The sequence below is a fragment of the Arvicanthis niloticus genome, unplaced genomic scaffold (genome assembly GCF_011762505.2).
Source record: "Arvicanthis niloticus isolate mArvNil1 unplaced genomic scaffold, mArvNil1.pat.X S10, whole genome shotgun sequence".
In the NCBI taxonomy this organism is placed as follows: Eukaryota; Metazoa; Chordata; class Mammalia; order Rodentia; family Muridae; genus Arvicanthis; species Arvicanthis niloticus.
Window position 1 is genome coordinate 430328 of NW_023044982.1, and position 19273 is coordinate 449600.

At 41.5% G+C, this 19273-nt stretch overlaps 1 protein-coding gene across 1 annotated transcript; it reads left to right on the forward strand.

Annotated features, from left to right (window-relative positions):
- Positions 1-4125: 4125 nt before the first annotated feature.
- Positions 4126-6640, forward strand: LOC117696041 (PRAME family member 12-like). The gene is made up of 3 exons (XM_034486646.2): positions 4126-4412; positions 4737-5321; positions 6118-6640. Exons 1-3 carry the CDS (start codon positions 4126-4128, stop codon positions 6638-6640), a joined length of 1395 nt encoding a protein of 464 aa, XP_034342537.1.
- Positions 6641-19273: the final 12633 nt, after the last annotated feature.

Here is a 19273-nt window from a genome sequence, read left to right on the forward strand (position 1 = left end):
ACATACAGGCAAAGTATCATGGATAAATCTCTTCTCCATTTGTTTGGGAACTATGTGAAATCAAACTGGATTAAAGCTATATAGATTGTGGGAGCCCTAGGCCCTGACCCTGTATGTTCTTTGATTGCTGGTCCCATCTCTGAGAGCCTTAAGTGTCTGATTTTTGAATGTGTGTGTCTTCCTATGTAGTTCCTATTCCCTTCAAAGCCTGCAATCCCCCTATACTCCCTAAGAGTCCCCAAGCTCCATCCACTATTTGTATGTGAGTGTTGTAAGACCTCCACACAAGGGGACCCTCACCCAAGTCCGGAACTGCAGAAACCCAAGGACACACGAGAGACCTTTTTGATGCAATTGCAGAGGAGGTTTAATGACGAGGGCCCATGGGCCGGAACATATCTCATGCAGGAGATAGAGGTTCCGGCCCAGAACCCAGGAAATTTGGGATATTTATGGGTAGGGGTTGGGGAGAGCAGGAAAATTTGGCACGCTTACATATGATTGGATATTTCAAACATCAGCAACTTTCAGAAGTGGCTGCGTGTGAGCTGGCAGATGACTAGTTACTTTTGACCATGAAACCTTGGACTTCTCAGAAAGGGAGAGAGAAAAGTAAACACCAGATGGCCCACTACTCACTTGGGCTTGTTTGGACTTGTCTGGGCACATCTTAGCATGCCTTTTCATTTGTGTCACCCTGCTCCTGCAGGGGCTTAATATTTTTATTATGACTATATTTAACAAATTGGTGGTCTTTGCTGACCATGAATTTTTGTTATTGTTACAATGCTGCTTTCAAATTTTGTTCTCACAGTAGTCTTAGTCAGGTTCTGGGTGAAGCCTCTCAGGGTATAGGCATTCTAAACTCCTGTCTGCAATCAAAACAAAGTATTGTTGAACTATAAAATCCAAAACCAGAAAGAGAGAGAGAGAGAGAGAGAGAGAGAGAGAGAGAGAGAGAGAGAGAGCACTTTTGGGGCTGCTTGGAAGGAATACAACATTGGCCAAAGGCTAGGAAAAGTACTTTAGCTAGGAATCTGACATTGGGCCATGATAACAAAGTCAGTTCAGGCAGGAATCTAATTTTAGGCTAAAATAGAGAAGTTATTTCAGTCAAAAATCCAAGTCTTAAGTTAGAACAAAGAAGTAGGCCTCAGACATGAATATAACTGTGGTAAGACAGGGAAGCAGGCTGTAACACTGGGAAAACCTCAAGGGGAGGTAACCAAGAACAGTGGAACATTTCAGAGGAACCCACCCTAAATGATATAGATTCACGTGAAAATCACTCTGCATACTCATTCTTCTCAAAAATGTAGTTTTACCATGTCACTGTGCCCTACCCTGTCATTACCAACTAGTTCAGGTTAACTGTTTCTCACTTGCCATAGCCCCACCCTGAGGCTTGAGGAATGTTAATCCAGCAAGTGTCCTCTGATTCAGGAATAATGCCGCCCTCCATCCGGAATGTGTCCCAGGGCAGTGAAAGCCTGAAATCTTACATCCAGTTTGGCTTTCTGGAACTTGCATTCTTGCTCAGGTTTAGGGTAAAGAAAAAGCCTATATATATTTCATAAAATGGTCTTCATAATTTTTCACTCGACACGGCCTTTAGATAACATTAATAAAATAATAATAATAATAATAATAATAATAATAGCATTAATATTTTAATCTCTGGAGGTGGAGACCTGCTAATCACCCCCTCAACCTGTGTGTTATGTGACTGAAGGTGCAGGTTAAATGGAGTTACCTCGTCCAAGGCCTGACACATGCTTGCTTGCTTTCTTTGGTTATTTTAAAGCAGCCAACCTCATTTAGCCCCAGATAGACTGAAGTCCATATGTACCCAAGTGTCATGAAACATTAAATGTTCAGCCTCTACCTCCTGAGACCTGAGGCTGCCCTGCTCTGCTTGTGTATAGTGGGTAAAGGAGGCAATATTCAAGGATTCAGCCATACTGAAAAAACACCACATATCCTGAACTACTCTAATCTACCTTACAAAAATTTTCATTCAAAATGAACATAATAGACTTATGAAATGACAAGGAAGAAAATTCTCTATGGGAGAATACCTGGGTATGAGTTCTTGGAAAGGATCAAATTGACTATTTTAAGCATTCAATCTGTTTTTTTTGATTGATTGCTTTGTTCTTTCTGACTCCAATTCACTAACCCCTCCCTCAACATTTCCCTTACTCCCCTAGCCTTCTGCTATGAGTAGGTGGGCCTGTCCTAGGTATATCTCCACCCTGGCACATCAAGTCTGTGAGATTGGGTGCTTCTTCCCCTGCTGTGGTCCCATGAGGCAGAGCAGCCAGATGAATAAATCATACATATAGTCAACTGCCTGAGATAGACCACTTAACCATGTTTGGGACTATGTGAAATCAAGCTGCATTAAAGCTATGTACCATCCTGGTATTTCTTGGACACAAGATAAATTTTTAGTCATGATCTTGTAGTTGGGCATTGTCCCTATTGCTCTACTGGAGTTTCCACCTGGCTAAAGTAGGTGGCTACTTCAGGATCAAATTCCCCTAAACTAAGAGTAACAGACAAATTCAACCCCATATTATTGGGTACCTGCCTTATCTCAGTTTTATGTCTGATCCTGGAGATACCCCAACTACCCATCCCTGTCAGATTTCCATTCATTCTCATGGCCAATTTGCATCTTTGCTTGTTTCTGACCACAACTGGTCCTGACCCTAAACATTATGCTCCCCATCCTCTCTCCCACCCCATTTCCTACTACCATCTGCCTCTGATCAGTATTTTATCCTCCTATGTGAGATTCAAGCATCCTCATTTGTTCTTTCCTTTTTGTTTAGCTTCTTTGTGTCTGTAGAGCATAGCATGCTTATCCTGTATATTGAGGCTACTATCTACCTTTTAGTGAGTATATACCATGTATATTCTTTTCTGACCAGGTTATCTTACTCAGCATGATATTCTCCTGTGATATCCATTGGCCTCCAAAATTTATTCTGCCTTTGTTTCTAATAGCTGGATAATATTCCATTGTGTAGATGTGCCACAATGTCTTTGTCAGTCTTCAGCTGTGACCATTTCTGGCTGCTTACAGTTTGTGACTATTAACAGAAATCTTCTATAAACATAGTTGAACAGGTGTCTTTGTGCCATGACAAAAAATGTTTGAGGTCACCAGGGATTGTACATTACATTGGGAGAGAATTCCACTCAGGGCAGCTTAACTTGCCCCAGAGGATTCATCATGTGAAGAAAATAAATGGCTTATCTGTATAGTTCAGGACACACAAGTCTGTTTAAGATGAGAGAAGAAGGGCAAGAGAAATGAGGGTCCCCTGAGATAGAAGGATGCTCCAGGAAGCTTGATTTGCCCCAGGGGTCTTAGGGAGCAGAAAAGATGTGAGAGGGAATGGATGCTTACCTGTATGGTTTCTGATCCACAGGTCTGCTGAAGGTGTTAGGAGATTGCATATTCAGAGGGAACACAGGGTGCTTAGGGCAGATTAGGAGGCCTGAGAGGACTCAATGAGCAGGGAAGATGGTGGGGAAGGGAGGGTTACCTGAATGGTTCAGATTCCCCAGGTCTGATGAAGGTGGGAGGATAGGTTGTGGAAAGAATGAAGGAAGCCTTTAATAGGAGAAAACTGTGGAGGGCCTCAGTGCATTCAATATTTAGATAACAGTTTAGAGCTCCAGTTATGGTTCCTGCTTCTAAACAGTATTTAAGTAAAATTTTATCCATTTAATACAATATACTGTTCCATTGATATTAGTAAAACAATAATTGTTTCCCAGAAAAGTGTCAGATTCATGTGTGAGTCTCCTGTTACATTTTAGTGTAGGACTCACAGGAACATTATGTCAGATTGTGCAGATTTCAGGGAAGATGTGTTTACATGGTGCTTATATGTTACCAGGAGGACCTTGAAGGAACTGTGGCGATGAGAAGACAGATATCCAGTAATCTGAATTACAGGATTTGCAATGTCACCAGACCAGGGATTGGACCCCTGCCTGGTTTATGTAATTAGTGGGGAGTGGGGTGTGGAGAGGCTTGCTGAAGTTGTTTTAAATGAACTATTTTTTCCTTTGGATATTTCCACAGCATCTGCATACCTAAAAGTCGTGATGAGCTTCAGGGCCCCACCAACACTCCAGCAGCTGGCAAGAAGAAGCCTGCTGAAAGATGAAGCCTTGGCTATCTCTGCTCTGGAGAACCTGCCCTTGCATTTCTTCCCACCACTCTTCAAGGATGCATTTACCAGCAAACCACCTAACATCCTGAGGCAGATGGTGGCAGCATGGCCCTTCCCCTGCCTACCTTTAAAAGCCCTGAAGAAGACTCTCCACCTGGAGTCTTTCAAAGCTGTGCTAGATGGCCTTGATTTGCTGATGGCACGAAAGGATCGACCCAAGTAAGTAAAACCTTGGTAGTATTGGAGGAAGTTTGTATGAATGGAAGTAAATATAGTATTCAAAATGTCCAAAGTGAATCAGAGGATTCTGATTGTGGGAGTCAGTATCTTCTAGAATGGAAATGAAGCAACAGAACGGTGGTGTATGTAGGACAGCTGAGAAGAGAAATGGCCAATATGCAGTGAGTCTCTCCCTGCCTCTTCCCCAGCACTAGAAGTGGAAGCTGTGTGTTCAAAGAATTTATTTAGAAGAAGTTGAATTATGGGTGATGCAGATTACACTTTGTCTACTGCCATATGAACTTCCTTCTACTTTACTCACAGGAGGTGCAAACTACAAGTGCTTGATTTACGAGATGCCCACCTCGACTTCTGGAAGGGTTGGGCTGGAAGACAGCATATGGACTGCTCTCCGGATGTCGTTGGCACCAACCAAGCTATGGGAAATCATCCCATTCCAGACAAGAAACAGCCAATGACTGTATTGATGAATCATTTCTTCACATACCACCATCCCTCTAATTATCTAAAGTATTTTTATCAGTGGGCCAAGCAGAGGAAAGATGTGATACAGGTCATCTGTAAGAAGTTAGAGTTTCAGGACTATCCTACCTGTGACCCACGGGATGTTTTGGAGGTTTTTGATACAGACTCAATCCAGGAAGTAGAAATAAGGACACAGTGGGACATTCACACACTAGCACTGCTAGCCCCTGGCCTGGGCCAGATGAAAAACCTTCAGAAACTCACTTTCAAGGAAATCTATGTACCTGTGCATTTGTCTGGGGACCTAGAGATGGAAGCCTGTTTTACAGAGATCTTTTCCCAGTTCTCCAAACTGAATAAGCTCCAGCATCTCTATTTGAATGATGTCTCCTTCCTGAATGGTCGACTAGACCAAGTGCTCAGGTAAGAAAGAACAGTGAGCATTACCCTGGGGTGAGCAAAGTATTTTGTTGTTGGGTTGCTTTACATTAAACATCAGTTTATATAGTGTTTTGCCAGCCAGTGTTAAATGTATATAAATGTGAGCTTAGAATAATTGATATAGTACTTTATGCTGCTATTGCATCCTGATTTCTCATTTTAATAAATTCAAACTGTCACGACTGTGTCCATGAATTAGAAAAGGTTTCTTGAAAAACCCAGATCACAGGAAAATGGATCTATAAAAGGTATGAGATCTTATACCACATGTCCTCTCATGTCAACTCTGTCCTCAAAAGTATATGAACAGTTTCCACCTTCTTTGACTTCCAATGGTTCAAAGGAAGTTTGAGCACAGTAGATGGGAAATGAGTGAATGACTGTGGTCATAGGGAAACCCTATGAACAGATCAGAGGCTGTGTGTGGAAGCTGGAGCACATGGTGACAGAGCTGGGGATGGTTCTGAGTGGTTCCCAGTTGATTCTACTGTGTTCTCATGCTTCCATCATCTGTCTCCAAACATGTTTTCTGTTTACCAGATGAGAGTGAACTGTAGAGCTGAGTCAGTAGCACAGACAGTGATAGCTAATGTCCTACCTAGAAGAACATGACATTAAATCATTAGCCATTCTTCATGGAGCTTCCCGCCTTGATGTTAATAATGGTCTGAGAATGACCTAGGAATAAGGTGACTCTGCTACCTTGAAGTTACAGGTTATCTTCTGCCACTATTGATCTTGAGTGATATAAAGTTTTTATCTTTGTCTTTCTCTCTAGGTTTTTGGAGAGTCCATTAGAGACGCTTGCTATCACTCACTGCTTGCTGTCACAATCAGATATGAACTACCTGTCCCAGTGTCCAAGCATCCAGAAGCTCCAACACCTGGACCTGAGTGGTGTCACCTTCGTACATTTAAATGATGCATTTCCAGGAAGCCTGTTACAAAGACTGACAGCCACTTTGCAGACATTAAAACTGAAGGGCTGTATGATCATGGACTCGCAAATGAGTGCCCTCCTGCCTGCGCTGAGCCAGTGTTCCCAGCTCACCGAAGTCAATTTTGGGAAGAATGTCTTGTCCATGGGCAGCCTGAAGAAGCTGCTGCAGCATACTGCCAACCTCACAAAGCTGACCCTGGTGAAGTACCCTCCCCCAGATGAGATCTATAATAACATGGGTCTTCTTCCAGACAGATTTATACAACTTTATTCTGAGCTTATGGACACTGTCCCGAATATAAGGCAGCCAAAACAGGTCTGCTCTGTAATTAATATGTCTAGATTGTTAGGCTCTTTATAATTTGGTGGCCAGGCAATGTTCTTGTTGGGGATATATAAAGTGAGGTCTTTTCTGGGCTCTGAGAAATGGAAGGCAGGAGTCAAGTGATTGATTAGAGGCATTGGCCATGTGTATTTAACCATTTCTGAATGGACTTTGGAAAGAATTATTTCATTTCATTTTAATTCTAATAAAAGTTTTCAGATTTAAAATAACTGTGTAGACATGGAGAACCATAAGCTTATTTTCAGCCTTATGTCTACAGGAAAAACACACCATTGGAGAGCAGCAATATATGAAATTTGTATAGCTTTCCTCCCAGCACTTTCATAGAATGAGGGACGCTAGAGGAAGCACAGGAGATAAAGAAGACATTATAAAGAGCATAATGCAATTAAATAGGAGGACTCTGTGTCATTCTGCCTCTGGATGGCATCCACATTTTGGCTGTCCTCTTAGATACTCTTCTGCACTGTATGGACACATTTTTATAAAATATAATTCTGACTTTACCCAGGAGTCTCTTTGTATTAGAGTGTTATGATTTTTAAGCTGTGTCTCTTTCTTGGGGAGGTCCTGCAGCCTGATTTGCTCTTCTCCCACAACCAAGTATAATTTGTCATACATTCCAATAATCAGTTCTGAATATGAGCATTTTTGTTTTGTTTTACTGAGTTAGTTTTTTGACAAATTCATACTTGGGTATTGTGCTTACCCTGGGCCAATAATCATGTGTCCCCTTGTCTCTGCCCCTTCCTCCTCCTGGATTTTTCAGAGTAAATAATGACCCAACATGTTCTTTCCCCAGAAAGACTTTATAATCTTATGACTCATGAGACCCTATCCTAAATGCTATATGGAATCATTTGGAGATATGGCTCAAGGGCATACAAAGCTTGGAGCTCTTCCAGAAAAGGAGGGGTTGATTCCCAGTACCCACAAGTACCTGTATCTCCAATTACAGCTGTCTGACATTTTCCTCTATTCTCTAGGAACACTTGAGTCACCTACACATGCTAAAACACAAAGTCATTTATCTAATTAGAAACAAATTGAAATAAATATTTTAAAATGTAAGTTAATGCATCAAAACAAACATTGGTTAATTTCTTCATACATTGGTTAAACATATTGCGATTACTTTTTACAAAATACAAAAATCTAAAGGTAGTTTAGCTGGTGATGGACCTTCAGGACAGAGGCTGAGGAATATGTGTTTGTGCTTAATGGCTATGGTTCCAACTCAAGAATGAATATGTTCTCTGGATGAGGATTTTATAAATTCTAGCCATGTCCTCCATGAAGAAAGATGACGTTTAGTGCATTTAGGATGCAGGACACAATTTTTTACTCTTGAGAAATGACAAGACATACACAGAAATCTCATCCCAGTCCCTGCTGTCTTGAATGCCTCATAACAAAAGCTCCACAGCAATGTTCTCTTGCTGGCTGTCTCTCTTTCCTTGTCATTATGTCTCTGTCTATCTTTGTCTTCTTTCTTTTTCTTTCTGTCTCTGTCACTGTTTTTCTCTGTTTCTCTGTCTCTTTGTCTCTTTCTTTGTGTGAGTGTGTGTGCTTGTGTGTGTGTGTGTGCACGCATGTGTGTGTGTGTGTGTGCACGCATGTGTGTGTATGTATGTGTAGCTCTATAGCTCTATATCTTGCCTGTCTGGAACTCATGGTAAGAAGACTAGCCTCCAGGTCATGATATTCACATGCAATCTGAGTGTGGGGATTAAAAGTGTGTACTACCAGAGCTGGCAGAATAGCTGTTCCCTAGCCCAATGAAAGCCCTGGATGCAGTTATCAGTACTATGAAAGAGGAATCCAAAGAAAGAATGGAAAACAGGAAGCCAAGCTGTAGTCTGGGTACAGAACTAGTATAGAATGTATGCTTGAAGCTTCTCTACATTTTGAGCCATCACTGATTTGAGAACCAACTGTGATGTAAATCAATTATTTTTTGTTTTAAAATTGGGGGATTTATACTGGAAGACCCAGAAGTATCACTTCCTAGCACATTCCCAAAAGATGTTCTACTATGCCATAAGGACACTTCATTAATAATATTCATGGCAAGTTAATTTCTAATAGGAATCACAAGAAACCTACATGTCCCTCAAATGAAAAATGGATAAAAAAATGTGGTACATCTACACATTGGACTACTATTTAGAGATTAAAATCAAGGATATCGGGAATTTTGCAAGGAAATTGATTCAAATAGAATATAAGATAGTGAGTGAGGTAACCTAAACACAAAGACATGTATGCTATGTACATGTATGATAAGGGGCTTCTTTGAAATGGCTCAGCAAGTAAAGTTGATGCCTGCATCAGCATCATCACCCGACTTTAATCTCTGAAAAGAGGGTGCTGATTCCATAAAATATATACTTGACCTCCATGAGAGTGTCATGGAATGGTCACATGCACCAAATCCCAAAACTAAGAAAAAAAAACTTTGCTTTTATTTAACTAAAACAAAAATCTGTCTCCAGTTCCACCAACCTATTGCCCTTTGCTAGCTTCCATGTGATCCATCCAACCACACAATGCAAAAATGTAAAATACAGGCAGGCAGACAGGCATCCATATAGGGGAAACAAAAAGAAAGAATGTTAGGACTTTTTAATCACATCTGTATTCAGACACTGTTTCACAGGCCAACTTTGAGGCAGCAGAGGCAGGCAGATCTCTGATTTCAAGATCAGCCTCTTCTACAAATTCCAGAAAAATAGGTGCTACACATAGAGATCATGTTTCAAAACAAAACAAATATCAACAAAAACCATCAATAACAACAACCACAATAAGAACAACAACACAAAATGAAAAGTAACAAATACAACACGAAACAAACAAATTAAAAATCAAAACTAACACAAGAAGCACAATGAGGTTTACATGTGAAATGGTGGGTATCACGGCCTTTCCCTAAATATTTAAAATAACTTTGATCATATTCCTGGAGAGCCCCCACTTATCTTCCTGTGCCTCATTGCTGCTCTGCCAAAACGCTGGGAGTTCATTTTGCATCATTAAGTGGTTTCTCCATTTATGCACATCCAAACCTATAAGATAGGGAAAAAAATGGATAATTTTCTAGATACCACATACCAACGTAAAATCAGAATCAAGTAAACTATCTAAACAGACCCATAACACCTAAGGAAATAGTAGCAGTCATTAAAAGTCTACAAATGAAAAGAAGCACAGGGACAGACCGTTTTAGTGCAAAATTCTTTGACTTTCAAAGGAGACATAATGCTAGCACTCCTCACACAATTCCACAAAATAAAACAGAAGAAACACTACCCAATTCATTTCATGATGTCACATTTACATTGATAACTAAGACACACAAAGACCCAACAAAGAATGAGATTTTCTGTTGGGCCTTGGATGAGGTAACTTCATTTAACCTGACACCTTTAGTCACGGTAGGACACAGGTAGAGGGCTTGATTAACAAGTCTCCACCTCCAGAGATTTAAATATTAATGAATTATCAAAAGGCCAGGGGCATAGCTAATTAAATTATTCCCTCCCCTTTCTCCCTTAAGAGTTTGGTCTCCCCTGGCTTTTGGCGGGAGAAGCGTGTACCACTTACATCCAATAACCAGGTCATGAACAATAAAGCTTTGGAAAACCTGACTCCACGTGTAGCATGGTCTCTCCGCCTGATTCCCAGCTTTTGGAACCCTGGAACCTTGTTGATGTAGCCGCCGGCCCGCCCACCGACAGCTGCATGACCTCCGCTGGTGATGTGGGAAGCCCGCCCGGGACCCTGCTGCTGGATTCCCTCCCCCCCACCCTCGAGATTTCTTCATGTTAAAAGTCTTGAAGAGATCAGGAATTGAAGGCACATGCCTGAACTTAATAAAGACCATAAAGATGAAATCAGCAGCCAGTATGAAATTAAATTGAGTGAAACTTGAAACATTCTCACTAAAATCAAAGACAAGTCAATACTCCCCAGTCTCTATTTTTTTAATACAATACTAGAACTTCTAGCTAGAGCAAATAAGACAACAAAATAAAGTCACCGGGATACAAGCAGTAAAGAATTCTAGGTATTACTACTTGTGGATGATATGATAGCATACATAAGTGACCGCCAAAATTCTGCCAGAGAAATCCTACATTGAAAAACAGGTTCAGCAATGTGGGTAGATATAAAATTAATTCAAACAAACCAGTAGCCTTCCTCCATACACAGGACACATGAGCTGAAAAAGAAATTAGTGAAACAAAATCCTTCACAATAGTCAAATAATGTAAAATATCTTCTTGAAACTCTAAACAAGTAAGTGAAAGGTCTTTATGAGAATAATGCAAAGTCCATGAAAAAGGAAACTGAAGATGATCTCAGAGGAGGGAAAGCTGTCTGATGCTCATAGAATTGTAGGTTTACTATAGTCAAATGGCCATCTTACCAAAAGCAATCTACAGATTCAGTGCAATCCCCATGAAAAGTCCAACTCTATTCTTTGCAGAGCTAGAAAGAGCAGTTCTGAACTTCATGTGGAATAACAAAATAACCCAGGACTGAAAAACAATTCTGAACCATAAAAGCACTTTTTGTTGGAATCACTATCCCTGTCCTCAAGCTCTACTAAAGATTAACAGTGATAAAAACCACATGATATTGGTAATGACACAGACTAGTTGATCAATGCAATAGAATTGAAGACCCAAAAATATACCCACATGCCTATGGATATTTTATCTTTGACAAAGACTCTAAAACCATACAATGAAAAAAGAAAGCATCTTCTACAAATGGTGCTGGTCTAACTTGATGTCTGCCAGTAGGAGAATGTAAAGTGATCTATTTCTATCTCTTTATAGAAAGCTTGCATCCAAGTGGATTAAGGACCTCCACATAAAACCAAATACATTGAATCTAATACATCAGAAAGTGGGAAATAGCACTGGACATGTTGACACAGGGGAAAGTTTCATGAACAGTACAACAGTTACTCAGTCTCTAAGATCAACAATTGACAAATGGGACCTCATGAAACTGAAATACCTCTGTAAAGCAAAAGACACCATCAATAAGACCAAACAGCATCCAACAGATTTGGGAAAGATCTTTACTAACCCTACCTCCAATAAAGGGCTAACATCCAAAAATACAAAGAACTGAGTAAGTTAAACTCTAGAAAACCAAATAACCCAATTAAAAATTGTAATACATAGCTAAACAGAGAATTCTTTTGTAGGAATCTGGAATGGCCTAGAAGCACTTAAGGAAAATGGTGAAAGCCCTTAGTCATTAGTGAAATGAAAATCAAAATTACTCATAGATCTCACCTTATAACAATCACGTTGGGTAATATAAAAAATTTAGGTAGCAGCAGATGCTGGGGAGATCGTTGAGAAAAGCTACACTCCTCCATTTCTTCTGGAATTGTAAGCTGGTACAAACACTTTGGAAATCAATATGGCAGTTCCTCAAAAAAAAAAAAAAAAACCAACTTGAAATAATTGTACCTGAAGACACAGCTATATATCTTCTGGGCACATACTCAAAGATGTTTCACCATACTACAAGGGCACATGCTCCACTATGTTCATTGCAGCCTTATTTAAAATAGCCAGAAGCTGGAATCCACCCAGAAGTCCCTCAATGGAAGAATGGAAACAGAAACTGTGGTACATTTACAGAATGGACATACACCAGGGGCAGACTCAATATGATCCTGTGGTGGCTTTTATTGCTCTTTCCTGTGTACCCTTGTGGTCCTAGGGGCAGCTCTGGGTGTCTGCCTGTCACTGAATAAGTGTAGCTGACAACTGTGCACTCACACACTCCCACATTGATGGTGACACTCATCAGTCTACAATTGAGTGATTTGAGAAAACAACTCTAACAGGGTGAACTGGGAGCTCATTGCCATTCCTGGGTCACTCTGTCTTGGGCATAGTCTCTTTCCCTCCCACTTTTGATCAACATTGCCACTAGGAGAAAAAGTAAGCCCATAGTGCTGCCTTGAGCTGTAAGCACTCCTCCTGCCCTTCCAGACTACCTAGTTCTAGCACTGGGGACAGGAACAAACAGAGGCAGTCTTCTATTTCCTTTAATATGTAACTTCTTGTCTGAGCAATTAAACTCTTCTAGTTATCCTTCTGGTAAATGGAAATACTTTTGTTTCATCATGATCAGGGTCTATTTATTTTTATTAAATGATTTAAATAAAACTTTTGACATTTTTGGCCCAGGCAGTGGTGGCGCATTCCTTTAATCCCAGCACTTGGGAGGCAGAGACGGGTGGATTTCTGAGTTCGAGGCCAGCCTGGTCTATAGAGTGAGTTCCAGGACAGCCAGGACTACACAGAGAAACCCTGTCTAGAAACACACACACACACACACACACACACACAAAAAAGAACTTTTGATATTTTTGACCAACTTTCCCAAGGTTAAATGCTTCATCTAATCCTTTTGACCTTGAACTGAGAGTCTCAGAAATTCTCAAAAGAATTAATGGAGCAGCATTAAGCTAATCAGCCTTATTTCATATGATGGAAAGAACACTAAAAGTCATATGCAGTGGCACACAGCTATAGTCCTAACTATGGAGGAAATTACACCAAAGGTCATGTTAAAGTGCAATAGCCTTCTGGGAGTCCCAGAACTATGGTTAAGAAGAAGATCTAAGATGGGAAGGGACCAGAGCTTGAAAGATGGAGGGCTCAGGGCTTAAGAGGGCTTACTGCTCTCTGAAGAGCCAGAGGTTAGGTCTTGCCACTCACATTAGGGATGACTCTGGAAACAGTAGTTCCACGGAATCGAATGTCCTCTTATGGCCTCTACAGGTAACCTACACACACACACACACACACACACACACACACACACAGCAAAATAGACCTTTTTCTTTTTTAAACTTTTGGGACCATATCATGAAGGCCTCTGAAAGGATGAGCATTGTTTCTTGAGACAGAGTGTTGTCTTGAGCTGTAAGCACTCCTGTCCCTTCCAGACTACCTAGTGATAGTTCTGGGTAGAGGAACAAACAGAGACAGTCTTTTATTTCCTTTAACATATAACTTCCTGTCTTCACTTTTAAACCCTTCTAGTTATCCCTCTGGTAAATGAAAAGGCTTTTGTTTCATCATGATCTGGGTCTACTTGTTTTTATTAAGTGATTTAAAACTTTTGACATTTTTGACCAACTTTCCCAAGGTTAAATGCTTCATCTAATTCTTTTAACCTTGAATGAAGAGTCTCAGAAATTCTCCAAAGAATTAAAAGAGCAGTATTAAGCTAATTAGGCTTATTACACAAGATGGAAAGAATACTAAAAGTCATGTACACTGGCACACAGCTATAGTCCTAACTCTTGTGAGGCAGAAGCAAGAGTATAAGAAGTTCAAAGTCACGTTTAGTTACACAGAGAGTCTACGGACAGTCTGGGTTACCTGAAGCAATGATACACATTGCCTGGAGATGTGCCCAGCATGCCTGACACCTGGTTCAATCCTCAGCACTAAAGAAAACACACAGCAGCTCTTAGCATCTAATCCCATCATTTAGGGCACTAGTTCTCAACCTGTGATCAAATACCAAATGTGCTGCACGTCAGCTATCTACATTCCGTTCCATAACAGCAGCAGAACTACAGTTGTAAAGTAACAACAAAATAGTTTTATATTGGGAGGTCGCCCCACCTGTCTTAAAGGGCTGCAGGATTAGGATTGAGGAGGTGAAAGTGGAGGTGGGGGCAAGGATCAGGAATTCAAGGTCATCCTTGGCCAGACAGCAAGTTTAAAGGTGGATTGTGCCACTGGACACATTGCTTTGGGGTGGGTGGGTGAGTGGGGTAATGCAAAGAAAATCATGAATGTGTAGATGAGTCTTGTCAAATTCCGTTCTTGGACTAGTTGAGATAGCATTGCATTTGTTTTTGTTGATTTAAGTAAGTATAGAAATGGATTTCTTTTCTTTGTGGTTTTGTTTTTCAAGGCAGAGATTCTTTGTGTAACCCTGGCTGTCCTGGAACAAGCTCTTGTATGTTGAGAGCCGACTTTTAGCAGAAAGTGGCTAGATTATCTTTGCAGCCATCTGGAACCATATACCCTGATAAGAGATTTGGTTTTCAATAGCCTACAACAGCTGAAGCACACTCTGATATCCCACATATTTTGTGTTGCTGTTTACATCCCCCAGCTGCAAGGCGCACGTGGTAGCCACGCCTGCAAGGCATGCAGTTCATGTGCTGTCCATGAGCTATCTACACCATACATGCCTGTAAGGCACACGGTGCACGTGCTATCCACGCTATAGACACATGTAAGGCTTACATCATATCCACACCTGCAAGGCATGTGGCAAAAGCTTATAAATACCTCAGAATTCCCTTCAATAAAAAAGAGACTTAAGACTTGAGACTTGATCAGACTTTCTGTCTTGTCTCCATTCTTCGAGTCTCCTGCCCCTGCAGCCCCACTCTCTCTCTTGACCAGAGCACTTAGCCCCCAAGAGCCTTGAGGCAGAGTAAAGGCCTCAACACTTGTAGACCAGGCTGACATGGAACTCACAGAAGTTCAATTGTGCTTGTCTCTGGAATGTTGGGATTAAAGGCCCACACCTGACAACCAGAGTGAAATCTTAGGAACCCAAGTAACAGTAGAAGGTGCAAAATGTGTTTGACGCCTATTCTCATGGAGTGACAGGCTTACCACTCCTACCTGACAACCATACATGACATACAGCACACAGAATGTGTAGTTTAGGTGGTGGTGTTTTGAGACAGGTCTTCACTATGTAGGCAGGTTGGAATTTTCTATATAAACAAGGCTGGCCTTGAATTTATAGGTCCATCTGCTTTCTGAGTGCTGAAATTGGGGTGCCTATGCCACCACACCACACTAGACAACAGAGAGAGAGAGAGAGAGAGAGAGAGAGAGAGAGAGAGAACAGAAAATCTGAATCCTTGATAATTAAATCAGATGTTAAACATAACTCACCTTTTGTACTTTCAGACTTAGAAACTGTGGTTCTACATGTTGGGATAACAGATACATAGGAACAGCTGTTCTGTTCGAGATGCCAAAATGGCAGCAAAGCTGAATGGTGAGGCCAGAAGACAAGCAAGCAGTTTACAGACCCACCAACAGACATTCTCTACCCAGTAGTAGCAGCTGCTATTAACCCAACAGCAAATCCAAGTCTGGATATAACAGTGTCCTGTCTGAAGGGAATCAAATCAGGTGACACTGGCTGCATGGTGCCTTTCTGTGGAGGGAAGGCATGAAGAATGGCTGTCTTCATAGACCTGTTTCTCTATGGAATATTTGTAACCTTTTGATGTCAAAGAATGAAAGGTTTGGGGTTTTGTTATTATTATTTAGATTTATTCCTTTTTTGTGTGTGTTTTACCTGTGTGCATGTATGTCTGTGCACCGTGTGTGTGTGTGTGTGTGTGTGTGTGTGTGTGTGTGTGTGTGTGTGTGTCTGCAGAAAAGTTAGTTCCCTTGAAACAGGAGTTATAAAAGGTTGTGAGCTGCCATGTGAGTGGTGGGAACTGAAGCTGGGTCCTCTAGGAAGAGCAGCCAGTGCTCTTAACCACTAAGCCATTTCTCAGCCTCTATTTCTATTTAAGGGAATTGTTTGGTAATCAGGCTTGACATAAAGTGTCTTTTCTAGCTGAGCCATCTTCTTGACTCTGTGTTTGAGACAGGGTTTCATGTAATCCAGGCTGTCCTCTCACTATGTAGCTCAGGCTGTCCTCAACTTCTACTCCTCTAGCTTTTACATCAAAAGTGTTAGGACTACAGGCCAGAGCCTGCAAGTCCACTGTTGTTTGGTATTGGTTTGGTTTCAGGTTTCAGTCTAGGTACACAGACTAAATGCTTTGTTACATCTGTTCCCTAAGGCCTAAGGCAGTGCTCACTCACTGGGAAGTGTAGGTGTTTGTGGTGTGAATTTCCAAAGGTTTTGAAACTCACTTGGATTTTACAATTGAATTTCACAGTTTCCCTTTTAATTACTAAACACAAGGAAAACCAAACCTCCTTAAGAGGTTTGCTGGGTGGAGATTCCAACTTCTAATCAGCTAGTAGCAGTTTGCCTCTGAGTTCCAGCTGTGAAGGGGAGATTTGAGTAGCAAGGTGTTAAGGCTGCAGCAGAACCAGAGAAGACTTCTGGGAACTTGGAGTCACAGGCAGGCAGATAGAAAGTTCTCTGTCCCATCTGGTGAGTCGCTCACTTCCACTGAGACCCTTCTTCTCTCTTTCCCCCAAATGAGGCCCTTGGTAGTGCCACCTAGAATCCTGCTCCACTGAGGTTGGAGGGTCAGGTTACTTCTTGAGCTCAGGAGTTCTAAGCTAGACTGAGCAATATAGCTGGGCTGGAAGGAGTGCTGGAGGATCTCAGCACTGTCTACAGCCAATCTCTGGTAGCCAAGTGTGTATGCACTTGATATGCTATGATCTTGATTCAGACTCTTAGGTGAATGGAATATTTCCCTGGTTTGGGGACAATCTTGTTATGTATCCCAGGCTAACCTGAATCTCACAATGGTTGATTTCCTGAACTCTGTATCACATGAATGCCTGGAGCCTGTGAAGCCTAGAAGAGTCCTAGAATCGGAGCTGTAAGCCATCATGTGGCTGCTGAGAATTCAACCCAAGTTCTCAAAGCAGCCAACTCACTTAGGCACTGACCTATCCCTCCACTTTCCGAACCCCTGTTTTTGAGGTCTCACTATGTTACCCTGGCCTGGCCTTGAATTCAAAGATATCAGCCTGCCTCTGCCTTCCAAGCACTGCTGTGGTTAAAAACATTTACAAACATGCTCAGCCTTGCCTAATCATTTTAATTTCTGCTTTTCGCTTATTTTACATTATTATTTATTATTATTATTATTATTATTATTATTATTATTATTATTTTGTTGAAAACACAGTCTCTACATAGTCCTGGTTGTCCTAGAACTCATTAGGGAGACCAGGCTGGCCTCCATGAGATCATCATGTTTTTGCCTCCGGAGTGCTGGGGTTAAAGACATGAACCTCCCACACCTGGATATTTACATTATATTTAAAGCAAGACTTTAGCAGCACAGGCCTGTAAACTTGCAAAACCAAGCCAGGAAAAAATATGGGTTAGAGGCCAGCACAAAGTAAATAGGGAGACTCTCATGTTAGAAAAAAAAATAGTAGAGGTATGTTGTGATATGCTGCCCTGGTGCCCACGAGCCATTAACCTCTTTATCATATCAGCTGTGGTTACTTGATCATGTCTGTTGACCTTCCATTCTGGGAGGGACACTAGCCCCTCACCTGTGGTGCACCCATGCCAGCTGTATGCATTTCTGCCCGAACTGTTCCTGCTATCAGGAGGCTGAGTATGTTGGAGCAGAAGGTTCGCTGAAGGAAGGGTTCCATCTTTGCAGCTATGGGGATGTCATGTTGGGGTGGGACTGTGTTGTAACTATTTGGGGGTCACTTAGGCTTCTGTATATAACCTCACCCAGGATCCTGTATAGAAATCTGATAAGTTCATTGGCTGGCCAAGTTGAACTTCAGTGGGAAGCTCCCATGTCACCATTGGTGGTTTACCTGGGGTGACAACTTATTAGTTCACATCTACCCAGGGATTGTTCATAGAGTTGGGTTGACACAGTAGGCAACTTCTCCATCACTGAGTCGCATTCCCAGCCTAACTTGCTTATTTATATCATAATGTTCATGCACTGCTCAGAGATGCCAGAATAGAGCCCTGCATCCATTGGAACTGGGGTTACAAATGACTGGGCGATCTATGTAAGTGTTGGGCATCAATCCTGGGTCCTCTGCAGCAGGAAGCAAGCTTCATCCTAGTCTTAGGACTAGAGTCACTGAGTTGGGCAGCATTTGGTTCATGTTTGGTAGATTCCTGGGGATAAGATAGCATTACCTTAGTATACTTATTTTCAAGAGAGAAACACTAGAAAGGAAGGGGGTAATGACTTTGCAAGTTTGTAGAAGGAGGCTGTTTAGGGTTGGGGAGCTACAGCTATAGTTCAATGAGGACAGAAACCCAGTCATTGAGAGACTTCTAACATGGAATTTTGAACTTTGTTTTCTGAGTTGGTGGGGCTGGGGGTGGGGGTTTCACTCTTGAGCCCCACATGGGAATCACTATGGAGTCTGGGCTAGTCTCACATTCAGGGACATCCTCCTGCCTTGGCCTCATGAACTAGTATTACATGTAAGCAGCAGCAGTGAAAATGTACACTTTTCATTAAAAAGTACAGAAAACTTCCAGATGTAATATTACACACCTTTTATCACAGTCCTTGGGTGACAGAGGCAGGAGGATCTCTGAGTCTGACGCCCGCCTGGTCTACTAAAGAATTCCAGGCCAGGGCTAGATTAAGAAAGACTCTGTCTAAAAAAAAAAAAAATGGAATAAAAATTTACAAAAACCCGAGGCAAACAATTTTTTTTAAAGATTTATTTATTTTATATATGTGAGTATATGGTTGCTGTCTTCAGACATACCAGAAGAGGGAATGAAATCCCATTACAGATGGTTGTGAGCCACCATGTGGTTGCTGGGAATTGAACTCAGGACCTCTGGAAGAGCAGTCAGTGCTCTTACTCCTGAGCCATCTCCATCCCGAGGCAAACATTTTTATTTTTAAAGTCCTCTCAT